This window comes from Triticum dicoccoides, chromosome 6B (assembly GCF_002162155.2).
Source record: "Triticum dicoccoides isolate Atlit2015 ecotype Zavitan chromosome 6B, WEW_v2.0, whole genome shotgun sequence".
Classification (NCBI taxonomy): Eukaryota; Viridiplantae; Streptophyta; class Magnoliopsida; order Poales; family Poaceae; genus Triticum; species Triticum dicoccoides.
Window position 1 is genome coordinate 436569799 of NC_041391.1, and position 23342 is coordinate 436593140.

The window sequence follows — 23342 nt, forward strand, 5'->3', positions numbered from 1 at the left end:
GGGATGTAGACATATCAATGAACCTCGTTAACAAATCTTGGTGTCATGCTCGTGTGACTGCTTGGTCTTCGGTAGATCGTTTGTGCGCCTTGGATTAATTCTAATACCCCCTTGTACCACATCCACCATGACCGCGAGCGTTCCCGCTCTGTGGATAGTCTTTCTTCGGAGACGAAGCACGAGTTGGTCGTCCTTGCAGCCGCCAAGCAGTCCCGCCACACTAGGTGGATCGAGCAGGGCATGCCGGCTAGCCCGCTCGAGGTTTCCGATGATGATCCCATGATAGAGACAACCTCAGACGACGACACCACGTTGTTGGCCGAGCCTATGCTTGCCGGCTTGACCATGGACTGCTCTAAATCACCCAGTGTGGCATGGACTGCTGCAATAGTTGTTTGGCAATTAAAATAATTGAGTTTGTCAATTAGCAACATATGGTTATTTATCTGATATATATGCAAGTTGATTAGGCGGAAGTCGTCATGGTCTTGCTAAAGAAACAAGTCGGCATGTACAATCCTTTATAAAGAAAAAAAATCAAGGCTAAAACTAGGTGCGAGGTCCACCCAACAAGACAAAAATGACCAAATTGTGCATCAGTGCATGCATTAGGGCATCTACAGCTGCATATGATAAATATGACTCCTTAAACGTCTGGATGCGTCTGCGGATAATGATTGGGTACTTCTCAAATTAGCACAACTACATTCACATATCTCATATTGAATTTCTCAAATCCATACAAAAGCATGCAAACTAAAAAACCTACGTAGATAATCTACCTACTCCTCGTTAGAGATGTCGACTATTTCCGTGCCCGGCTCCGGGTACATGGGCGGCAGCTGCAACTCCGGCTGCTCCGCTCCGGCCTCCTCCTCCAATATTCCGCGTCGAGTTCGGCGAAGAGCGCGTCGGACGCCATCTGCTCCTGCCGGATGAACTGCCGATTGGCCTCCACATAGGCCCTATCCTGGTGGGCTCCATAATGGCCTGCTGCTCCACCATCACCGCGGCTTGGGTGAACGGTGAATTCCGCCTCCGCCTCCGCCTTTGCCATGTTGAACCATGGAGCAGGCTTCTCTGCCTCGTCCTCCTCTAGACCCGCCACCTCCATTGGCTCCGGCAGCTGCTTTCCCTCTCCTCCACCAGCTCCTCCTCCTCCTCCTCCTCCTCCGGCTCCGACGAGTGATGAGGAGCGAACCTCAAGACGAGGGTCGATCCGTTGTTGGCCCGATCTTTCACAGCACAAACTTCCATCGTAGCAAGAGCAAATGGCGGGCTTACGAAGATGTTCGCAAATCCCACAGAAACAACACGCCAACCCCTCAATCCGAAGGAATAACGTGGATGAACCGTATAGGCTCAGCTTGTAATCCCCTACGCATCACGTCGCAGGAACTCACACGCCAATAGAGATATTGGACAAGAATTCTCTAAACTCGATAATGGCCGACGGCCGAAACACACGGTGTCTAATTCATAATAATATAACCTAACCTTTACATGACATACTGACTTGCCTTATATTGTGGCGGGACACGCTAAGCTAACTTGGAAATCAAGCAATGGAAATAAGCTAATCTGGACTCTATGCAGATATTGCATTTTACATCTCGGCAAATACCTGAACTACCAAAACAACTCAAACTATAGATATGATGGATTCTGTGCGTGACCATCTCTTTTACTGTAACTTTGCCCCGTCCAGTGGTCCCCAACCTAACGCACATAAACAAAGATAATTCCATGATCCGGCCAGCCTATTTACATCATTAATAATTTTCTTAGGAGGCAAGAACAAGAATAGAAAATCAATATGCACCGTTTTGTCTTTAAACCAGCCCGGACTGTTCATATCCTGATTATCTCTTGTATTTTCTGACTCAAACATGCTTGTGTGCAAGTCGTTTCTTGCATGCACGCACATGCCCATCACCCTGTAAGATTGTTTGGGAAGCGTAGAACCCTTTGCTCGGGCCACACTTGTATTTATATCAATAATGTCATGGCTTACAAGATGATCGATCGAAGAGATCGTTTACAGAAGGTCGGTACAGAACGGGAAGAAGTTGGACAGAAGAAGGGATAGAGAAAGACTACAAGTTTAAACATGAAGAAAGTAGAGTCCTTCCTCTATTCAACTATTCCAACACTCTCCCTCAATCTAAACCTAAGTGATTGCAAGGTTGGGATTGTACTTGAACTCATCCAGCCTTCTCATAGTAAGGGGTTTAGTAAAGCCATCAGCCAGTTGATCTCCAGTGGGTATGAACCTTATGTCAAGTAACTCGCGAGCTACACTTTCTCTGACAAAGTGGAAATCAACCTCAATATGTTTAGTACGTGCATGAAAAACAGGATTAGCTGAGAGATAAGTGGCACCAATATTATCACACCACAATCTTGCAGCTTGAGGAGTTTTCACTCCAAGCTCATAAAGCAAAGTCTGAATCCACATGACTTCAGCTGTGGCGTTTGCTAGAGCCTTATACTCAGCCTCAGTACTTGATCTTGAGACTGTAGCCTGTTTCCTTGCACTCCATGACACAAGATTTGTCCCCAGGAACACGGCAAACCCACCTGTGGAGCTCCTGTCATCAGCACACCCTGCCCAGTCTGCATCTGAGTAGGCAATCACAAGCATAGATGGCGACTTGACAATTTTAAGTCCAAGTCCTTCTGAGAATTTTAGATACCTCACAATTCTTTTAACTGTTGTCCAATGAGTTGTAGTAGGTGCATGCAAATACTGACAAACTTTGTTCACAGAGTAAGAAATATCTGGACGAGTGAGAGTCAAATATTGTAAAGCACCTACAATACTTCTATAGTTCGTTGCATCTTCTGGTCCAAGTGCTTCTCCACTTTCAATAGTAAGTTTTTCTGAAGTTGAGATTGGTGTACTTACAGGTTTGCAGTTCTCCAATCCTAATCTCTTGAGTATGTCATGTGCATATTTCTCCTGTGAAAGGATTATACCATCTTTTGTCTGTTTGACCTTGATACCAAGAAAATAATGAAGATCTCCCAAATCTTTAAGAGCAAACTCCATCTTTAAATCCTTGAGCAAACAAGTGGTGGCATCTGGACTTGAACTAGCAACAATAATATCATCAACATATACTAGAATATATATAGTGACACTACCTTTTTTATAGAAGAACAATGAGGTATCTGCCTTGGATGGTGTAAACCCAAGTTTCTGTAACTGTGTGCTCAACCTTTAGTACCAAGCTCTTAGGGCCTGTTTCAAACCATACAATGCTTTGTCTAGCTTACAAACATGATGAGGTGTGCTTATATTCTCAAAACCTGGCGGTTGCCGCATAAAAACCTCTTCTTCTAGAACACCATGAAGAAATGCGTTCTGAACATCTAGCTGCCTCAAACTCCAACCTCTCGAAACAGCAATAGATAGCACAAGTCGAATAGTAGCTGCTTTAACAACAGGACTAAAAGTATCTTCATAGTCAATACCAAATCTCTGCTTGAAACCTTTCGCAACTAATCTTGCCTTATACCTATCTATGCTTCCATCAGATTTTCTTTTAATTTCGTACACCCACTTATAATCAATGACATTCTTGCCTTTTTCTGGTGGTACTAAACGCCATGTTTTATTTTTCATGAGTGCACTATATTCTATATCCATAGCTTCCTTCCATTCTTTGCTAGCAAGTGCATCATGCAAATGAGTTGGTTCACCCATACTGGTAAGGAAAGCACGTTTAATTCTATCATACCTTATAGTACCATCAGTGTATTCTTTCTCCTTGACAACACCAGATTGAGATCTTGTATGGCGGCGAGGAAGCTCAGGTGCACGCGCTTTGGGTACAGAAGACCGTGGCATTGCTGAATCAACAATAGAATTCCCGTCCACAGAAGATCCTACTGGATCTGGATCCAGTGCACCGGACCGCTCCTGATCCGAGACGACCAGGGAGTCAGGAATCTCCCTCATAACCCCAGCGCCAGCAGGAGTACGCCAGGTGGCGCCTTCGGTGTCCGCACGCTCGGTCGAGCGGGGCGGGGCATCGATGTTGGGCCCTGCGTCTATCGCTCGGTCGGCCGTGTGCCTTTCCGACGCGCGCGTGGCGCTCGGTGACTCGCGCCGGCCCGCGCTGGCTGGGCTGGGGAGGCCCAGACTGCCGGGGCTGTCGGCCACCAGACGGCCTGTCGCTCGTTGCGCACCGTGGTCTTCCTGGGATCGCGCGCCAAGATCTCCCTCGGATCGCACACAGCTGCTGCTTGCTGAATCAACCTGGGATTCTGTGACCGGTTTGGCTGCTTCTCCTTGCATAAAATCACAGCGTGAAGCTGCACACTTATCATCAAAAATTAAACTTTCTTTGGTACTAGTCATATGATCAGCACTATTTAACTCGCCCCTGTGATCTGGACCAGGGATATAATCAGGAAGAAGAGCAATTTCTGCACGAAGTAGAGCTCCGGCATTTGGATGAAGCTTTGCAAGGGGAAATATTGTTTCATCAAATATAACATCACGAGAAATATAAATGCGTCCAGTGGAGATCTCAAGACACTTGTACCCCTTGTGAAGATTACTATAACCAAGGAAGACACATTGAGTGGAGCGAAAATCGAGTTTGTGTCGATTATATGGACGAAGGTTGGGATAGCAAGCACACCCAAAAATTCTTAGGGAGTTATAGTCTGGTTTTTGATGAAATAATTTTTCCAATGGAGTAATGTTTCCAATAACTTTGCTAGGAAGACGATTGATAAGATAAGTGGCAGCAATAAAAGCTTCATCCCAATATTTTAGAGGCATTGATGCATGAGCTAGAAGGGATAAGCCTACTTCAATGATATGACGGTGCTTACGTTCGGCGGAACCATTCTACTGATGAGCATGAGAGCAAGAGACATGATGAGCAATGCCGATGTCACGAAAGAAGGAGTTGAGTTTCTCATACTCACCTCCCCAGTCACTTTGAACCGCAATAATTTTTCTGTCAAAGTGACGTTCAACAAGTTTCTGAAATTCTTGAAAGATGGAGAGAACTTCAGATTTAAACTTAAGCAAATATATCCAAGTGAACTTGCTAAAATCATCGATGAAGCTAACATAATATATTTTTCTTCCAAAAGAATCTCTTGCATGACCCCAAACATCACTAAAAATAAATTCCAATGGAGCATGAGACACACTATTTGACCTAGGATAAGGGAGTTGGTGACTCTTTGCACATTGACAAGCATCACAAACAGACTCAATACTTTGACTAGATGACAATGGAAGATTGCCTTTATTCACTACTTGCTTAACTATGATCGAAGAAGGATGTCCTAATCTTTGATGCCATCTTGCCAAGGAAGGCTTGACGATGGAGTAAACTTGATGACGACGCTTTCGACTAAGTGCTCCGGATGTGATGGGATACAAGCCTCCAATGCATCTACCATGGTGAATGAGCTCCCTCGTTGCCCGATCCTTTATGAAAAAATAAGTAGGATGAGTTTCAAAAAAGACATTGTTATCGGCAGTTAAACGAGACATGGATGCAAGATTCTTGTTGGCTTGTGGGACATGAAGGACATCTTTTAGAACTAGATCACGTTTAAGAGTAGGGGAATTAATAGATGCTTGACCAATATGACAAATATCCATACCTCCACCGCTTGCGGTGTGAATTTGATCGCTGTCGTAGTACTTCTCCCTCATGGCAAGTTTCTCAAGCTCATTGGTGACGTGGTCAGTAGCCCCTGAATCGGCATACCAGATAGTGCCATCGCCTCCTTGCTCCCTTATTGCAGCGGCGACATGGCGAGCATCAGGAACATAGTCCTCGTCGAAATGGTGCCAACAATCCATGACCTCATGGCCTGGTTTCTTGCATAGCTGACACCGAACACGGCTCTTGGAAGAAGATGATCCAGAGGAGGCGTTATTGTTGTTGTAGCCGCCCCCTCCAGACCTTGCAGAGGCGTTGTTGTTGATGTAGCCACCACCGCTTGGCCGTCCGCCTTGGCTACTGCCGCGACCGCGCCCGTTGCTGCTGCTGCTCTGATTCCGCTGCTGGTGATCACACCCACGACCACCTCCGCGGCCACGTGACGCAGAATTTGCTGAAGATTGCCGGATGTTCATCCCGTGAAGAAGATTGAGACGAGAGTCGAAGCTCAACAGATGTGTATACAACTCCTGGACGGTGACGGGCTCTACCCGTGCAGCAAGGGCGGACACCACTGGATTGTAGTCAAGATTGAGTCCGGCCAGAACTTGAGACACGATCTCACCCCTTGTCAGTGCAGCTCCAGTGCAGGCGATCTCATCAGAGAGGGTCTTGATCTTGGCTAGGTATTCAGTCATAGACATATTCCCCTTCTTCAGGTTTGTGAGCTCTATCCGGGTATTGATGGCTTGAGCTTCGGATTGGGCAGTGAACATGGCATGGATCGCCTCCCATACCTCCGCCGGTGTCTGAAGGGTAACAACCTGTGCAAGTACCTCACGAGACAGAGAACCCATCAGAAAACCCTGGACTTGTTGTTGCTGTGCATACCAGAGAACACGGGCGAAAGTGGCGATCTGCTCCTCTTTTCCATCCTTGGTGATGGTGAGAGTCTCCGGCGGCGCTTGGCTCTCCGGATCGAGGTGGTGGCCCATCTGTGCGCCCTTGATTTGTGGCAACAGATGGCCTTCCACATGAGGTAGTTGTTCCTCATAAGCTTCTCCTGAGGTGGTGGTCCAATGGACATGGCGAAGGATGAATTTGAGGAGGAGGAAGGTGCGGAGGTGGATGATGAGGACAGGGACGTGGAGAGGGCACTCATGGTGCTGTTTTGGGTGGAGGCTGTAGTCATGGCGAAAGTTTGTGGTAGGGCTAGTCTAGATGCGATCCTCTTTTGATCGATAGGAAGAAGATGCTCTGATTACCATGTAAGATTGTTTGGGAAGCGTAGAACCCTTTGCTCGGGCCGCACTTGTATTTATATCAATAATGTCGTGGCTTACAAGATGATCGATCGAAGAGATTGTTTACAGAAGGTCGGTACAAAACGGGAAGAAGTTGGACAGAAGAAGGGATAGAGAAAGACTACAAGTTTAAACATGAAGAAAGTAGAGTCCTTCCTCTATTCAACTATTCCAACACACCCTGGGTAATGCATGCACATTCAACTGCCCCCCTTCATCTTCCTTACGTGAGTGCACCTCTATCCATGCCATAGTATGCATGCATGTAACTTTTACATTGGAAACATCATTGACCACTTGAACGTCTACTACTGGATTAATAGTATTAGTTATCACCATGGTCATATCATCCTCCCTCCCTTCAAACGAAACCATCCTCGGTTCCGAATCATTTTCTTCAAAAACATCCTCATCTGCAAGTTGAACATATGCCGAATTTTTTTGAGTTGCTTCGGCCTCCTTCTTGGCTTCTTCTAGCTCCTTCCTTTTCTGTAGTCGTTCTTTCCTCCTTGTCTTAAACGGCTTCTTTTCCATGGCCATGAGAACATATTTTGTATCATGTACGACAGTGTATGTGTTGGTGAAATAGTCATGTGTAACGTTATTTTTCTTGTACCATGGCTTTCCCAGCAGCATATGACAAGAAATCATCGGTACCGGAATTACATCGCACAGAACTTCACAAGAAAATTTGCCAACTGAAAACAATACCGTAGTTTGGTGCGTAATGTCGAGCTTGTCATAGTACCTCCTCAATGAGTACGGTCGTGGATGTGGTGTCACCGATAACTGCAACTTCTCCACTATGTCGACATCGACCGCATTGATCAAACTGTAGTGGTCGATCGTCGTGGCGCAAACCTTGTCTCCCACTTTACAGTAGGTATGAAAAAGTTCAGCGCCGAAGCCTGTCTCCTCTAGCAAAACGTCACCGGATAGACTCCGGTAGTTCCTTGGTGATAGCACGCCGGCCATCTCCTCCGAAGTGCCATGAGAAACACCGGTCTCTGATACCACTTGATGAGGAGCGAACCTCGAGACGAGGGTCAATCCGTTGTTGGCCTGATCTTTCACAACACAAACCTCCATCGTAGCAAGAACAAATCGCGGGCTTACGAAGATGTTCGCAAATCTCACGGAAACAACACGCCAACCCCTCAATCCGAAGGAATAACGTGGACGACCCATATAGGCTCAGCTTGTAATCCCCTACGCGTCGCGTCGCAGGAACTCACACGCCAATAGAGATTTTGGACAAGAATTCTCTAAACTCAATAATGGCCGACGGCGGGAACACACACGGTGTCTAATTCATAATAATATAACCTAACCTTTACATGACATACTGACTTGCCTTATATTGTGGCCGAACACGCTAAGCTAACTTGGAAATCAAGCAATGGAAATAAGCTAATCTGGACTCTATGTAGATATTGCCTTTTACATCTCGGTAAATACCTGAACTACCAAAACAACTCAAATTATAGATATGATGGATTCTGTGCGTGACCACCTCTTTTGCTATAACTTTGCCCCGTTCGGTGGCCCCCAACCTAACGCACATAAACAAAGATAATTCCATGATCCGGCCAGCCTATTTACATCATTAATAATTTTCTTAGGAGGCAAGAACAAGGATAGAAAATCAATATGCAGCGTTTCGTCTTTAAACCTGCCCGGACTGTTCATATCCTGATTATCTCTTGTATTTTCTGACTCAAACATGCTTGTGTGCAAGTCGTTTCTTGCATGCACGCACATGCCCATCACCCTGGGTAATGCATGCACGTTCAACTGCCTCCCTTCATCTTCCTTACGTGAGTGCACCTCTATCCATGCCATAGTATGCATGCATGTAACTTCTATATTGGAAACATCATTGACCACTTGAACGTCTACTACTGGATTAATAGTATTAGTTATCGCCATAGTCATATCAACGAGTCAGGAGGCAGCCCAGCAGCGATGTGGGCGGCGCGCCTTGCCTGGGTCCCCTCCGAGATCTGCCTTCGGCGCTCCGGCGTGAGCATAGTGCACGTGGTGATCTTCTGCCGAACCATGGCGATGTCGGAGAGCGTGGAGAGCGGGGGAGAGGAGGCGAACGGGCTCGGGTGGCGGCCCGAAGAGACAGGAGGTGGATGGGCTATGGTTGGGGGACGTCGGCCGGCTTAAATAGCCGGATTTGGCCTCGGGCAGCGACCCGGAGCGGCCCACGCGGCGTTCACACCACGGCGACGGAGGAGGCGTCCGTCGAACCGTCGGTTTCCAGGCGATTCCGCATGGGAAACCATCATCAGTCCTACGTGGCGGACGCGCCCGGGTGCGATGCTCTTACTTTTGCCCGATGAGTGATGATCACTGACTCAATGGGCTTCGTTGTAATTTTGTTCTATGTGGGGTGCTACTTGTGTCTATCCAGGTGTATTAATAGATCTTGGGGGCCTGTTTGCAAAAAGAAAGGGTATTGGCTGAGAATAGACTCATTGCCTGCATCACATGCCAGCGGCGCGCGGTCTTCGTCCTAATTTAGGTCCGATGCTAGTTATTTATTTATTTATTTGGAATAAGTCCGATGCTAGTTAAAAAATTGGAACACAAGCTAGACTTGGTTACGTACCCAGAAGTCTTCACATGTTCACATGCAAAAATTGACACTTGATATATGTTACTTGCCCCCGAAAAAAGAGATATATATATTACTTGACCGATAATAATAGTGATACTAGGTCTTCTATGATAAGTTCATAGCCGAAGATACATATGATGATTTTTATTTTCTTTTTGCGGTGATACATATGACGATATGCTTTGGTGGAGCTTCTAAGAGCTACGTCGGTCACTTTGGGTAAGGCAAGGCATACACAAGCACTTCCTTTTTTAGAAGGATCAGATTTATTATAAAGATTTACCAAAAGTACAAACACCTCAGACATAATAAAAATACATTAAGGTTCATGAATCATCGAACAACTACTGTCGCCGTCACAACGAGCCATGGACATAACGCTGTTGCCGCATGCACAAGCACTTGAAGAAATACCCCTTCAAAGGAAAAAGCCCTTCAAGGACTAGATGGCTGCATACTGTAGAGGTAGGTTGTGATGTTATTGTCAGTGTAACAGTAGAGTATGGTTTTCCCGATTTTCATGTGGAAATTTGCCAAGAACGCACTGTCTAACGAGGAAAATTAACGGAGAGAGAAACCAAAAAACTTTGTGCACTTGTTGCCTATATATATGGATGTTCTCGGACCTGGTGTCCACCGGATCTTGGATCCGGAGATCCTCCCTCTTCTTCTTCGGCCCGTTATCTTTGACTGGAGGGCCTGCAGCTCGGGGTCCTTGTGTCCTCGGGCAGTGCCGCGGGGCACGCAATGAGTGCCGCCTTGGACGCCCATTTATGGAAATAGGAAGGGAAGGTTCAGACAAATGCTAAATATAAAGTTGATGATAAAACACATAGAGTGATGCTTACCTCGGAAAGCCCATGTTCGGCTTTGTAGCCGACGTCTGGCCAGTCGTCGGGGAACTCATTTTAGGATGGCTTGAAAAGAGCCGTCCACATCCTGCCGATGTTGGTGCGGAAGAAGTCCCGTAGAGTTGGCGTGTCCTCGGGCATGTAGAGCCACATAGGATTGGCCCGGGGCTGGAGTGGAAGGATGTACCGATGAAGCATCACATACACCACATCCACCAGGTTGAACTTCTTCTGGAGGGCCCAGAGCCGCTCTTGGAGTGCCTCGACCTCGTCCGGGTTGCCCCACTCAAGGCACCATTTCTGCCACGACGTCAGCTTCCTTGGGAGTAGTTGTTGGCTTGTGGATGAGATTGGAGGCGTGAAAGTTTAGGGGGTATGGGCGCTGAAGCAGAAAGAGCGTGGGAGTTTGGGTTTGATCCTTCCTGCTCTTTATAGACCTGTAAAAGGCGAAGCGTCCATCCCCTTACGCTGTAAAAATCGCCACATTTCGGCTTATTGTGCCGTTGTGGCTACTTGGGAAAGATCAATTGATTGATGATATCCCTTAAAATGCGGAGCACGATCTCTGTTTTGATATGACATGCCAATAAGTGGTTGGACTCGAACCGCGATCCGAACAAGTAAACTGACACATTACATCATTGGCGTTGGCGCTCCAGTAAAATTGTCAGTAATTGAGTACTGAGCTCACCTAAGCTAGCCTTCGAGGCTAAGCATAGTTTACACTTCGGATGAAGACAAATGCACCTGGCCTACACATGGTCGGGCTTGTTTGGATCTCCCTAAAATGATGCTTCGTTGAAGGAGCTTGCAAGTTTCATACGGAGGCCATCCGAAGACGTGGAACTTGCCAGCCAAGTCGAAGACATTATCCGATGAATATGAACAACCTCTGCTTCGCAGACAAATTCGGGGGCTACTGATGGTGCGCTGGACTAGGGGGTCTTAGCCCAGGTGGGCTGATATATAGGCCAGTCTGTCAGCCCATTGATGAAGTAAGACTCCGGAGGCCTTCAGAGTGCGGAGACAGAAGACTTGGCGTGTACTTCAAGCATATTCGACTAGATTTGGCATGTAAATCATTAGATGGCAAATGACCTTGTGTAACCCTAGATACCCCTGGTACCAATATAAACCAGGAGGCTTAGCCCGTAGAGGGGATCCATCCATACACCCATTCATCATACCCCAGTGTTTAGATCGCAACTTGCGATCTCGAGATAGATCAACTATGTACTTCTATACCTTCATAATATAAATTAGCAGGCGGAGGCATGGCGGCACGCTGCGCCGGTCATGATGCCCATGTGCATGGCTGCATTGTTTTTCTTATAGAAGAAAAGAGGGCGGTGGGTAAGCGAGCTGACAATCGATAATGTGCAAGCCAATTTAATTTAGATATATACCGAAAGGCACGAAAAATCAGTTCACCCATGGTTATAAACACATACCCACTCCGGAGTTTGCAGCCGCCGTCACTCCTAGCCTTCGTCTCTACTACTCCCTCCCTTGCCATCTTCGGAGGAGGCCGCCGGGCAAAGCCTTGCGGTGGTTGGTGGTGGCGAGAACGTCTGCTGCCTCACGTTGGTGCCTACAACCCATCAGCGTCTAGATACAAGGTCCTGGAGCCAACATCTCTTCTCCGGTCGGCGTTTGCTAACCCTTCGACGGCTTCTCGCACTCGTCGCTGCCATGGGGTGGCCACAAATTGGATCCGACTTGGATGCTACGGCTAGGCGGGCGGCGACGCCACAAATTGATCTACATTGCTCAAGATCATGTCATGTCGACCCCTTGGCCCATGGGTCTGGGCAAGTCTGTCTCCCATGAGATTGTAATCAGTGGTAATGTGCTCTGTCGTCGGTGTTGGTCTGTGTGGTAACCACTCTAGGCTGCAGCTGCGGTCTCGCCAAGAATTGTGGGGCCACCGAATGGTCTTTGTGAGTGTTCATATTTTCATATCTAGTGGTTGCCTCGGCGGTGAGATGCAAGCTATGGACGATGACTTGACGCAGAGGATATGATTGTGCGGCAATGGCGATTGCTTTCTAGCCCAAAGCATGGAGCTGCTAGGTCGCGGAAAAATGATGGCAACAACACATAATTGGCATTGCAGTGCAGTGACTATTTCTTTATACATGATATTTTCAGTAATATCTGTTGCATCCTGTCACCGTTAGTCATGAGAAATAGCATGCATGAGCAATGAAACTAGAGATGCATTATTAATCAAATCAAGCCTAATTCTCAAAATCTAAATGGTGCTAACCTAGATACTCCAAGGCACATAATTTTCTTTGATTTGCTTATCCTATGGTGTCCTGGAGAAAAAGTTCCTAGGTATCGCATCATAACTAACCTAATTTTATATAGAAGGTAGAATTAGCAAAAAAATGTTATGCTTTGTGCTTCTTACAGGTTCATAAGTGTAGGGTGTGTATACGTGCGTCAATATAGGTTTGTGGAACTGAGCATATACGTTATACTGTGTTGGCGCTATTGCTCAGATTTTTCCTGAATTTATTTCAGACTCTTTGGTGATATCCGTTCAGTGTCAGGTGACGTTCCCGTCGAATACGAAGACTTTTGTTATGACTTCGTCAATCTCAAGACATTATATCGGCTCAGTATCTCGAAGGTTTTCGGATAGGGTGCACGTGTATGTGTCTTTAGGGAGAGTGTATGTCCGTATATGTGACTATCTGTGTTGTACCGTGTTAAATAACGGTAGCAAACACCAAAGGACAAAACATAGTACTGACTTAAATAAATAATCACAACGTGTCAACTCATATGAGTTTGTAGAACTGAGCATATGTGGTGCGCACTGTATTGGCAGTGGTGCTCGCATTTTTCTGAATTTATTTCAAACTTTCTGGTAATATTTGTTCAGCGCCAGGAGACGTTCATGTCGACTACGAAAATGTTTGTTGTGACTTTGTCAATCTCAAAATATTATACCGGTTCAGTATCTCGAAAGTTTTTGGGTAGGGCACATGTGTATGTGTTTTTAAGGTTGAGTGTATGTGAGTATATGTGAGCATTTGTGTTGTACTGTGTTAAATAACGATAGCACCAAAGGAAGAAACCTAGTAGTGACCTAAATAGAAAACCAACACGTCTCAGCTCATATGGGTTTGTGGAACTCAGCATATGTGTTGTATTGTGTTGGCACCGCTGCTCACATTTTTCTGAATTTATTTGGGACTCTGGTGATATTTGTTCAGTGGCAGAAGACGTTCATGTTGACTACAAAGATGTTTATCGTGACTTCATCAATCTCAAAATATCGTACCGGCTCAGTATCCAACACGTGCCAGCTCATATGGGTTTGTGGAACTAAGCATATGTGTTGTACTGTGTTGGCACTAGTCCTCGCATTTTCCTGAATTTATTTCAGACTCTCTGATGATATTCGTTCAGTGGCAGGAGACGTTCCCATCGAGTACAAAGCCGTCTATTGTGACTTTGTCAATCTCAAGATATTGTACCGGCTCAATATCTCAAAGGTTTTCGGACAGGGAGCACATATATGCGTTGTTCGGAGTGAGTGTATGTATGTATATGTGCGTTAGACTGTTAAATAATGTTAGCAAAGACCAAAGAAAAAACCTAATAGTGAACTAAATATTAAAAAAACACGTGTCAGCTTGATATGCACTCACACCAAGTACTTCAAATGTATGAGTGCAGCTCTAGCTTAGTAGATTTAATTCTTTTATACAAGAGCATGACGTAGGGTTTACCTTCATTGAGAGGGCTCGAACCTGAGTAAACTCCTCGTGTGTTCTTCTCTAGTTACCCATCATCTGATCTAACCCCCCCCCCCCTCCCGAGATATGCCGATTTTGACACCGAGATTGGATAAACTTGTGTCCTTCGTTTTCGATCAACCTCGTTCAAGCAACCACCTAGTTGTGATGGCCTCGAGACTTAGTCGGATATCTGCCATACCAAAATCATGGCAAGATGGGATCGCTACGACCTGCAGTGGGGTTGGCGGACGCGCTCGCGCTCGGGCACCCCCTATTTAAGCTGGATATGAGGGGTTTCGACTGAGATGCATGTCTAAGACAAATTTTTGTGACCGATCAGTGACTAGGTCGTCCGCCGGAGCATTTGCCCGGGTTTGGAGCGCCCGGATGTAGATGCTCGACCACATGTAGCTCCCCGTTAATAAAAAGAACATGCCCTGGTACTATATATAACTCACTAGCCCACGCTTGCTCTAAACATCCAATACCTCCAAATCAAAGCTAAATTCACCCCGCATACCTAAATGGCACTGCTCGGAAATCTAACAGCAAGCCCCACGGCCGCCATCATTCGTAAGATGTGGCAGGCGCAGCGCGCCGACGGCCCAGCATCCGTGCTGGCTACCGGAACGACGAACCCGGCGAACTGCATGCGCCAGGACGAGTACGCGGACTACTACTTCCGCGTCACCCAAAAGCAGCACCTCACCAAGCTCAAATCCAAGCTCAACAGAATCTGTATGCAACATATTTAATTACTCTCTCAGTCCCACTGTAAATCCGTGAGACTGATGCATGCTCGCGCGTTTGCTCCCATCCCATGCATGGCTGCGTACGTGTTTGATCAGGTGACAGGTCGGCTATCAAGAAGCGCTACTTCCACCACACGGAGGAGTTGCTGCAGCATCACCCGGAGTTCATCGACCGCACGTTGCCATCCCTGGATGCCCGGATGGACATCGCGGCCACCGCCGTTCCGGACCTCGCGGCAGCGGCCGCGGGCAAGGCCATCGCGGAGTGGGGCCGCCCAGCCGCCGACATCACCCACCTCGTCGTCAGCACCTACTCCGGCGCCCACATGCCAGGCGTCGACCTCCGCCTGGCCTCCCTCCTCGGCCTCGACCCGTCCGTCCGCCGCACCATGCTCTACCTCAACGGCTGCTCCAGCGGGTCCGCCGCGCTCCGCGTCGCCAAGGACATTGCCGAGAACAACCGCGGTGCCCGCGTCCTCGTCGCCTGCGCCGAGCTCACCCTCATCTTGTTCCGCGCGCCGGACGAGGCCCACGTCGACACGATCATCATGCAGGCTCTCTACGGCGACGGCGCGGCCGCCGTGATAGTCGGAGCCGAACCCGACGCCTCCGCGGAGCGCCCGATTTTCGAGATGGTGGCCGCCTCGCAGAGCGTGATACCTGAGAGTACGCACGGCGCGGTCGGGCGACTTCGGGAAGACGGGCTCGTCTTCAACCCTTCCTTCGAGATGCCGGCGCTGATCCGGGAAAACATCGAGCAGTGCATGGCCGACGCAGTCGGGCCGCTTGGGTTGAGCGGTGGCTGGAACGACCTTTTCTGGGCGGTGCATCCCGGCGGGCGGGCAATCTTGGACAGCGTGGAGGCGGGACTCCAGTTGGAGCCAAAGAAGCTGACGGCAAGCCGGCATGTACTCAGTGAGTACGGAAACATGTCCGGGCCGACAGTGATCTTCGTCCTCGACGAGATCCGCCGCCGTCGGGTGAGCGCTCCGGATTCGCTGCCTTTGCGTGGCTAAGGTAGCCACGCTACAGTGCCGCTACCTTTGCCTAATCTGAACCGCCAGATTTGTGTTCAACGCACCAGATGACGCTACAGTATGATGCTACAGTACAACACCTACAGGAGCAAAACAGTACGCTGCTACATCGGTGAACAGTCTCTTGTACAGTGAATCGATCTGGACCATTCTTTTTGGATCGGACACTTCGCAGTGGCTAAGTCAGGCTACTGTAGCGGAGACTTAGCCGGTCTGGGTGTATTGCTTGGGCTCGGACCGGGTGTCTCGGTTGAGACGATGGTGTTGCGTGTCACTTGGTAGCTAAAACTCCCTCCGTCGGTCTTATTAGTCCCTTGTATTTTCAATTTTGAACCGAATACGAAAACAATTTTATATTTAATAAATACTAGCAAAAGAGCCCGTGCGTTGCAACGGGAGAGAAAACATAACACACACTCTTAACCCGACAACCATCACCCAAGACTACAATAGGTCCATCTCCTTTATTTTTGCGAGATATCATATTTGTGTTGCCACTTATCCTCCTTCTCACCCTCGCCGGCGATGGCCTCGGTGTTCACACAAAAACAAAAAAAAACGTGTTTGAATATGTTTAATCCTAAGACGCCTCTCTCCCTCTCTCCTCCCTCTCTCTCTCACTCTCGCGATGAGAAATCTGTTGTTTTCCCCTGCGACATATTTCAGAGGTTTGCATGTGTAGTTATTGAAGTTTTCTTTTCCCTATATTGTTATAGTAGGGTGTTTATTTGCAATCCGGGTCGCCGCTGGTATGAAAGGAAAACGGATCTTACGCTGTAAATTATAAGTTTGCTCCCAAAACTATATTTTAAAAATATTTAACAGGTAAAATTAACATCTTATTTAGATGCCACATATTTTTCTAGTAAAATTTCATATATAATATGTTGAAATCGAAGTTACGGTTTAAAAGATACGGATAATTTAGAAAATCATTTATTTGACTTAAATATATTCCAAAATAATTTTTAAAAATACTTAACAGGTGAAAATAATCTCATATTCATATTCTACATATTTTTTAATCAAATTTCATATATAGCATGTTCAAATCGGAGTTACGGTTTAAAAGATATGGATGATTTAAAAAATCATTGTTGGACTTAAATATGATCCGCAGAAAAGAAAAAAAGTAAAATGAAAAAAAACAGGGGAGTGAAGCCCCGCCATGGGTCGGCCGATGAACACATTCATGGTACGACGTGCGTGAGAAAAGAAAGCTAAATATTATGGACGCTGGGGATCGAACCCAGGTCTTGCCGGTAGAGGAGGGATAGGCCGACCACTCTGCTGGTCTTCATTCTGTGTCTAATGTACGTCGCGTCACTATAAAGTAACGAAGTAGGCGGTGATTTTTTGTCCGAAAAGTTGAATCGTTTTTCCATTTACCGGTGGCATTGGTGGGTAATTATTATAAGCTTGAAGGGTAATTTTAATGACGGACGACCAGAAGCAATAGCCGCTTTATTAGTAGGGAAAGAAGTACTGTAAATTAGACCATAATATGTAAAATGGAAACGCTAACGCCCACACGTGTGGGCGTTAACCAACTCGCCCACACGCGTCGATCGTCGTCGATTCCCTTTTGCACGAATCTTGGCACGAAGCTGTTGATTTTGTGTGCCACGTAAGACAAGTCGCATATGTGGCATGTAAGAGAGTTCGCCCGCACGCCGTTTTCCCTCCGAAGTCAGCGGTTGCGAGTTGGGGTGTGCGGTGGAACTGCCGTCGCGCCCGCACGCCACGCCCGTCTTCGGTTGCCGTCTCCCACGTCTCGCCACTTCGCTCTCCCCGCGGTTCATTTTACTCCCCTCCCCATTCATTACTCCCCAACCCACCCCTTTCACACCAGTTGCATTTCAGTGCGAGGAGAAACCGAGAGGAGAAGGAGACGACGGCGGCGGAAGAGTCGACCGCATTCGCGGCCGTTGGTGGGGCTCGCCGGACCGGAGCATCGTCGCCGGAGAGCCGCAGATTGAAGGTAAGGCTCCCTCTCGTGCTCACATTTCCTGCCTGCGATTTGGCACCCCCTCCCTTTATGGTCAATTTCTGCTCGAGTTTCCTCAAGATTCCGGCCGATTCGCGGTGCTCCGGCGTCCCCATCGGTGGTGGAGTCGCGTGCTTGCCATCTAGGGCGGCATTGCGTAGTTTCGTCGCCGCCGCGGCGGCAGTCATGCCGGTGTGGGCCAAATCCGTCCCCGTCCCCGTCCGCAGCCAAATCCGTTCTTTGCCTTGCGATTGAGCGGGCGATTTTTCCAGATGTTAGTTATGATTTGCCTCGAAATGCTATGGCCATCAGTGTAGGGAGTATTTTATTTGTTAAATTTCAAGGTATGATAGTTGCGAATGAACCCTAGATCTAGGTAGTTGCATTTCAAAGTGTAGGATAATGGCAGCCATGGCATTTTCAACAATTATCATCACTGATGGCAACTAATTTCCTGATCAACCGTGTCAATTGCCACGAATATGATTTCCATGTGGCAACTATTTTTGTGAACACACTATGCTGTTGCCATGCCACTGTCATCACTGATGGCGACTAATTTCCTCATCAAGTGTGTCAGTTGCCACGAATATGCTTTACATGTGGCAACTATATTTGTGAACACACTATGGTTGTTGCCATGCCACTATCATCACTAATGGCGACTAATTTCCTGATCAATCATGTCAGTTTTGCCACTAACATGCTTTCCATGTGGCAACTAATTTTCTGAACGCACTGTCTTTTGCCATGCCATATCTAGGACAATGTCACATTCACTGTACAATAGACTCAGTTTGCGTTTGCCATGCTGGTTTGTGATACCTGAACATTTTTTGACTGCATTACATGGCAACTCATTTTCATGTGAGGACAGGGTGTGAGTTGACACATTACACGTTGTGTAGTGGAAGTTGTCTACCTTTTTTTCAAGTGCCTTGTGTTTGACACGGCAACTTTGAACCTAGTACATTTGCTGCTTGTGAATACATGGCAACTCATTTTTTATGTGATGATAGGGGTGTGAGTTGCCTTATTACATGTTGTGCAGTGGACGTTGTGCGCCCTTTTTTGGAGTTCCCTGTGTTTAACATGGCAACTTGAACATTTTTAAAGTGCCTTATGATCTGCACATTTTTTATGAAGCCAATGTGTTTAGTTGCCACATTTAATGTTGGACAGTCCTAGGGGGGGAGGGGGTGGGTGTTTGATATCTACTACACAACCTTCTTCTTGTAGACGTTGTTGGGCCTGCAAGTGCACAGATTTGTAGGACAGTAACAAATTTCCCTCAAGTGGATGACCTAAGGTTTATCAATCCGTGGGAGGCGTAGGATGAAGATAGTCTCTCTCAAGCAACCCTGCAACTAAATAACAAAGAGTCTCTTGTGTCCCCAACACACCCAATACAATGGTAAATTGTATAGGTGCACTAGTTCGGCGAAGAGATGATGATACAAGTGCAAAATAGATAGTAGATAAAGGTTTTTGTAATCTGAAATAATAAAAACAGCAAGGTAACAAGTGGTAAAAGTGAGCGTAAACGGTATTGCAATGATAGGAAACAAGGCCTAGGGTTCATACTTTCACTAGTGCAAATCTCTCAACAATAATAACATAGATAGATAATATGGCAAGCCCTCAACATGCAACAAAGAGTCACTCCAAAGCCACTAATAGCGGAGAACAAACGTAGAGATTATGGTAGGGTACGAAACCACCTCAAAGTTATTCTTTCGGATCGATATATAAAAGAGTTCGTACTAGAATAACACCTAAGACACAAATCAACCAAAATCCTAATGTCACCTAGATACTCCATTGTCACCTCAAGTATCTGTGGGTATGATTATACGATATGTATCACACAATCTCAGATTCATCCAACCAACAAAAAGTACTTCAAAGAGTGCCCCAAAGTTTCTATCGGAGAGTCAAGAACGTGTGCCAACCCCTATGCATAGGTTCCCAATGTCACGAAACCCGCAAGTTGATCACCAAAACATACATCAAGTGGCACATGATATCCCATTGTCATCACAGATAATCACGGCAAGACATACATCAAGTGTTCTCATAAAAGACTCAATCCGATAAGATAACTTCAAAGGGGAAACTCAATTCATCACAAGAGAGTAGAGGGGGAGAAACATCATAAGATCCAACTATAATAGCAAAGCTCGGGATACATCAAGATCGTGCCATAGAAAGAACACGAGAGAGAGAGATCAAACACATAGCTACTGGTACATACCCTCAGCCCCAAGGGTGAACTACTCCCTCCTCGTCATGGATAGCGCCGGGATGATGAAGATGGCCACCGGTGATGGGATCCCCCTCCGGCAGGGTGCCGGGAAGGGCCCTCGAGAGGTTTTTGGTGGCTATAGAGGCTTGCGGCGGCGGAACTCCCGATCTATCTTCTGTTCTGGAAGTTTTAGGGTACAAGAGTATATATGGGTGCAGGGGGTACATCGGTGGAGCTACGGGGGCCCCACGAGGTAGGGGGGCACGCCCGAGGGGGGGGCGACCCTCGTGGGCAGCCCGTATCTCCCCTGACGTGCACTCCAAGTTTCCTTGGTTGCTTTCCTTCCAAAAATAACTTCTCCAGTTGATTTCGTTCCGTTTTGACTCCGTTTGATATTCCTTTTCCTCGAAACACTGAAATAGGCATAAAACAACAAATCTAGGCTGGGCCTCCGGTTAATAGGTTAGTCCCAAAAATAATATAAAAGTGGATAATAAAGCCCAATATTGCCTAAAACAGTAGATAAAGTAGCATGGAGCAATCAAAAATTATAGATACGTTGGAGACGTATCAAGCATCCCCAAGCTTAATTCCTGCTCATCCTCGAGTAGGTAAATGATAAAAAAAGAATTTTTGATGTGGAGTGATACTTTGGCATAATTTCAATGTAAATCTTCTTAATTGTGATATGAATATTCAGATCCGAAAGATTCAAGACAAAAGTTCATATTGACACAAAAAATAATAATACTTCAAGCATACTAATCAAAGCAATCATGTCTTCTCAAAATAGCATGGCAAAAGAAAGTTCATCCCTACAAAATCATATAGTTAGGCTATGCTTCATTTTCGTCACACAAAGATGTTCCCAACTTCTATACCCCCGATGACAAGCCAAGCAATTGTTTCATACTTAAATAATCTCAAACATTTTCAGCCTTCACGCAATACATGAGTGTGAGCCATGGATTTAGCACTATGGGTGGAATAGAATATGATGATCGGGATTGTGTGGAGAAGACAAAAAAGGAGAAAGTCTCACATTGACGAGGATAATCAACGGGCTATGGAGATGCCCGTCAATTGATGTCAACATGAGGAGTAGGGATTGCCATGCAACGGATGCACTAGAGCTATGTATGCTCAAAAGAAAACTAGTGGGTGTGCATCCAACTCGCTTGCTCATGAAGACCTAGGGCATTTGAGGAAGTCCATCGTAGGAATATACAAGCCAAGTTCTATAATGAAAAATTCCCAATAGTATAAAAAGACAACTTATGAGACTCACTACATGAAGAACAAGGTGCTACTTTGAAGCACAATATATGAGACTCACTACATGAAGAACAAGGTGCTACTTTGAAGCACAAGTGTGGAAAAAGAGATAGTAGCATTGCCCTTTTTATTTTATTTTTTTATTTTTTTGGGCCTTTCTTTTTTTTTGGCCTTTCTCCTTCTTTTTTTTGGGCAATGCTCTAATAATGATGATCATCACACTTCTATTGATTACAACATGAGGATTACAACTCGAAACTTAGAACAAGATATGACTCTATATGAATGCCTCCGGCGGTGTACCGGGATGGTGCAATGAATCAAGAGTTACATGTATGAAAAATAATGCATCGTGGCTTTGCCACAAATACGATGTCAACTATATGATCACGCAACGGCAATATGACAAAAGTAATGTATGTCATGATGATGATGGTAGTTGCATGGCAATATATCTCGGAATGGCTATGGAAATGCCATAATAGGTAGGTATGGTGGCTGTTTTGAGGAAGATATAAGGAGGTTTATGTGTGATAGAGTGTATCATATCACGGGGTTTGGATGCACCGGCGAAGTTTGCACCAACTCTCAAGGTGAGAAAGGGCAATGCACGGTATCGAAGAGGCTAGCAAAGGCGGAAAGGTGAGAGTGCGTATAATCCATGGACTCAACATTAGTCAAAAGAACTCATATACTTATTGCAAAAATTTAGAAGTCATCAAAATCAAGTACTACGCGCATGCTCCTAGGGGGATAGATTGGTAGGAAAAGACCATCGCTCGTCCCCGACCGCCACTCATAAGGATGCATAAGCCAGGTACACTTCATGTTTCAAATTTGTTACACAACTTTAACCATATGTGCATGCTACGGGACTTGCAAACATCAACACAAACATTTCTCAAATTCACAATTACTCAACTAGCATGACTTTGATATTATCACCTCCATATCTCAAAACAATTATCAAGTATCAAACTTATCTTAGTATTCAACTCACTCAAAAGAAAGTTTCACATATCTTGAATACCAAATATATTAACATTAAGTAAATTACCATGCTATTAACGACTCTCAAAATAATCTAAGTGAAGTATGAGAGTTCATCTATTTCTTCAAAATAAAACTACCACCATACTCTAAAAGGTATAAGTGAAGTACTAGAGCAACAACAAAAACTACTCCGAAAGATATAAGTGAAGATCAATGAGTAGCTAAATAATTATGCAACTATGCGAAGACTCTCTCTCATTTAATAATTTAAGATCTTGATACTTTATTCAAACAGCAAGCAAAGCTAAAGAAAACTACATTGCAAGGATAGCACAACTCATGTGAAGAAGCAAAAACTTAGGCTCAACCGATACTAACCGATAGTTGTTGAAGAAGAAAGGTGGGATGCCAACGGGGGCATCCCCAAGCTTAGATGCTTGAGACTTCTTTAAATAATATCTTGAGGTGCCTTGGGCATCCCCAAGCTTGAGCCTTTGTGTCTCCTTAATTCCTCTCATATTATGGTTTCTTTTTTTATCAAAAGCTTCTTTCACAACAAACTCAACCAGAACTCGTGAGATAGGTTAGTATAAACCAATGCAAAACCTTATCATTTTCTACTGTAACAAATCACTTAAATTGTTATTCAACATTGCATACTAAATGTCTCTGCATATTTAATACTCCTATCTTCAAATAGAATCATTAAACAAGCAAATATATGCAAACAATGCAACCATACAGCAATCTGCCAAAACAGTACAATCTGTAAAGAATGCAAGAGTATCAATACTTCCCTGACGCCAAAAATTATGAACTAAAATTCCCACTGTAATAAATTTATCAGAGCTCATTATGAAAAAAGATTCAACATTATA

General features: G+C 45.7%; 1 protein-coding gene across 1 annotated transcript; it reads left to right on the forward strand.

Annotated features, from left to right (window-relative positions):
• The first annotated feature begins 14699 nt into the window (after window positions 1–14699).
• On the forward strand, window positions 14700–16246 carry LOC119322210 (bisdemethoxycurcumin synthase-like). Its single transcript, XM_037595707.1, has 3 exons — window positions 14700–14913; window positions 15024–15907; window positions 16148–16246. The coding sequence occupies exons 1-3, from the start codon at window positions 14700–14702 to the stop codon at window positions 16244–16246; spliced, it is 1197 nt and encodes a 398-aa protein (XP_037451604.1).
• The last annotated feature ends 7096 nt before the right edge of the window (window positions 16247–23342 follow it).

Coding starts and splice junctions, on each gene's coding strand:
- LOC119322210 (XM_037595707.1), top strand. CDS start 14,700: ATGGCACTGCTCGGAAATCTAACAGCAAGCCCCACGGCCGCCATCATT. Junction 14,914..15,023: donor ATCCAAGCTCAACAGAATCT/GTATGCAACATA, acceptor GTGTTTGATCAG/GTGACAGGTCGGCTATCAAG. Junction 15,908..16,147: donor ACGAGATCCGCCGCCGTCGG/GTGAGCGCTCCG, acceptor GCAGTGGCTAAG/TCAGGCTACTGTAGCGGAGA.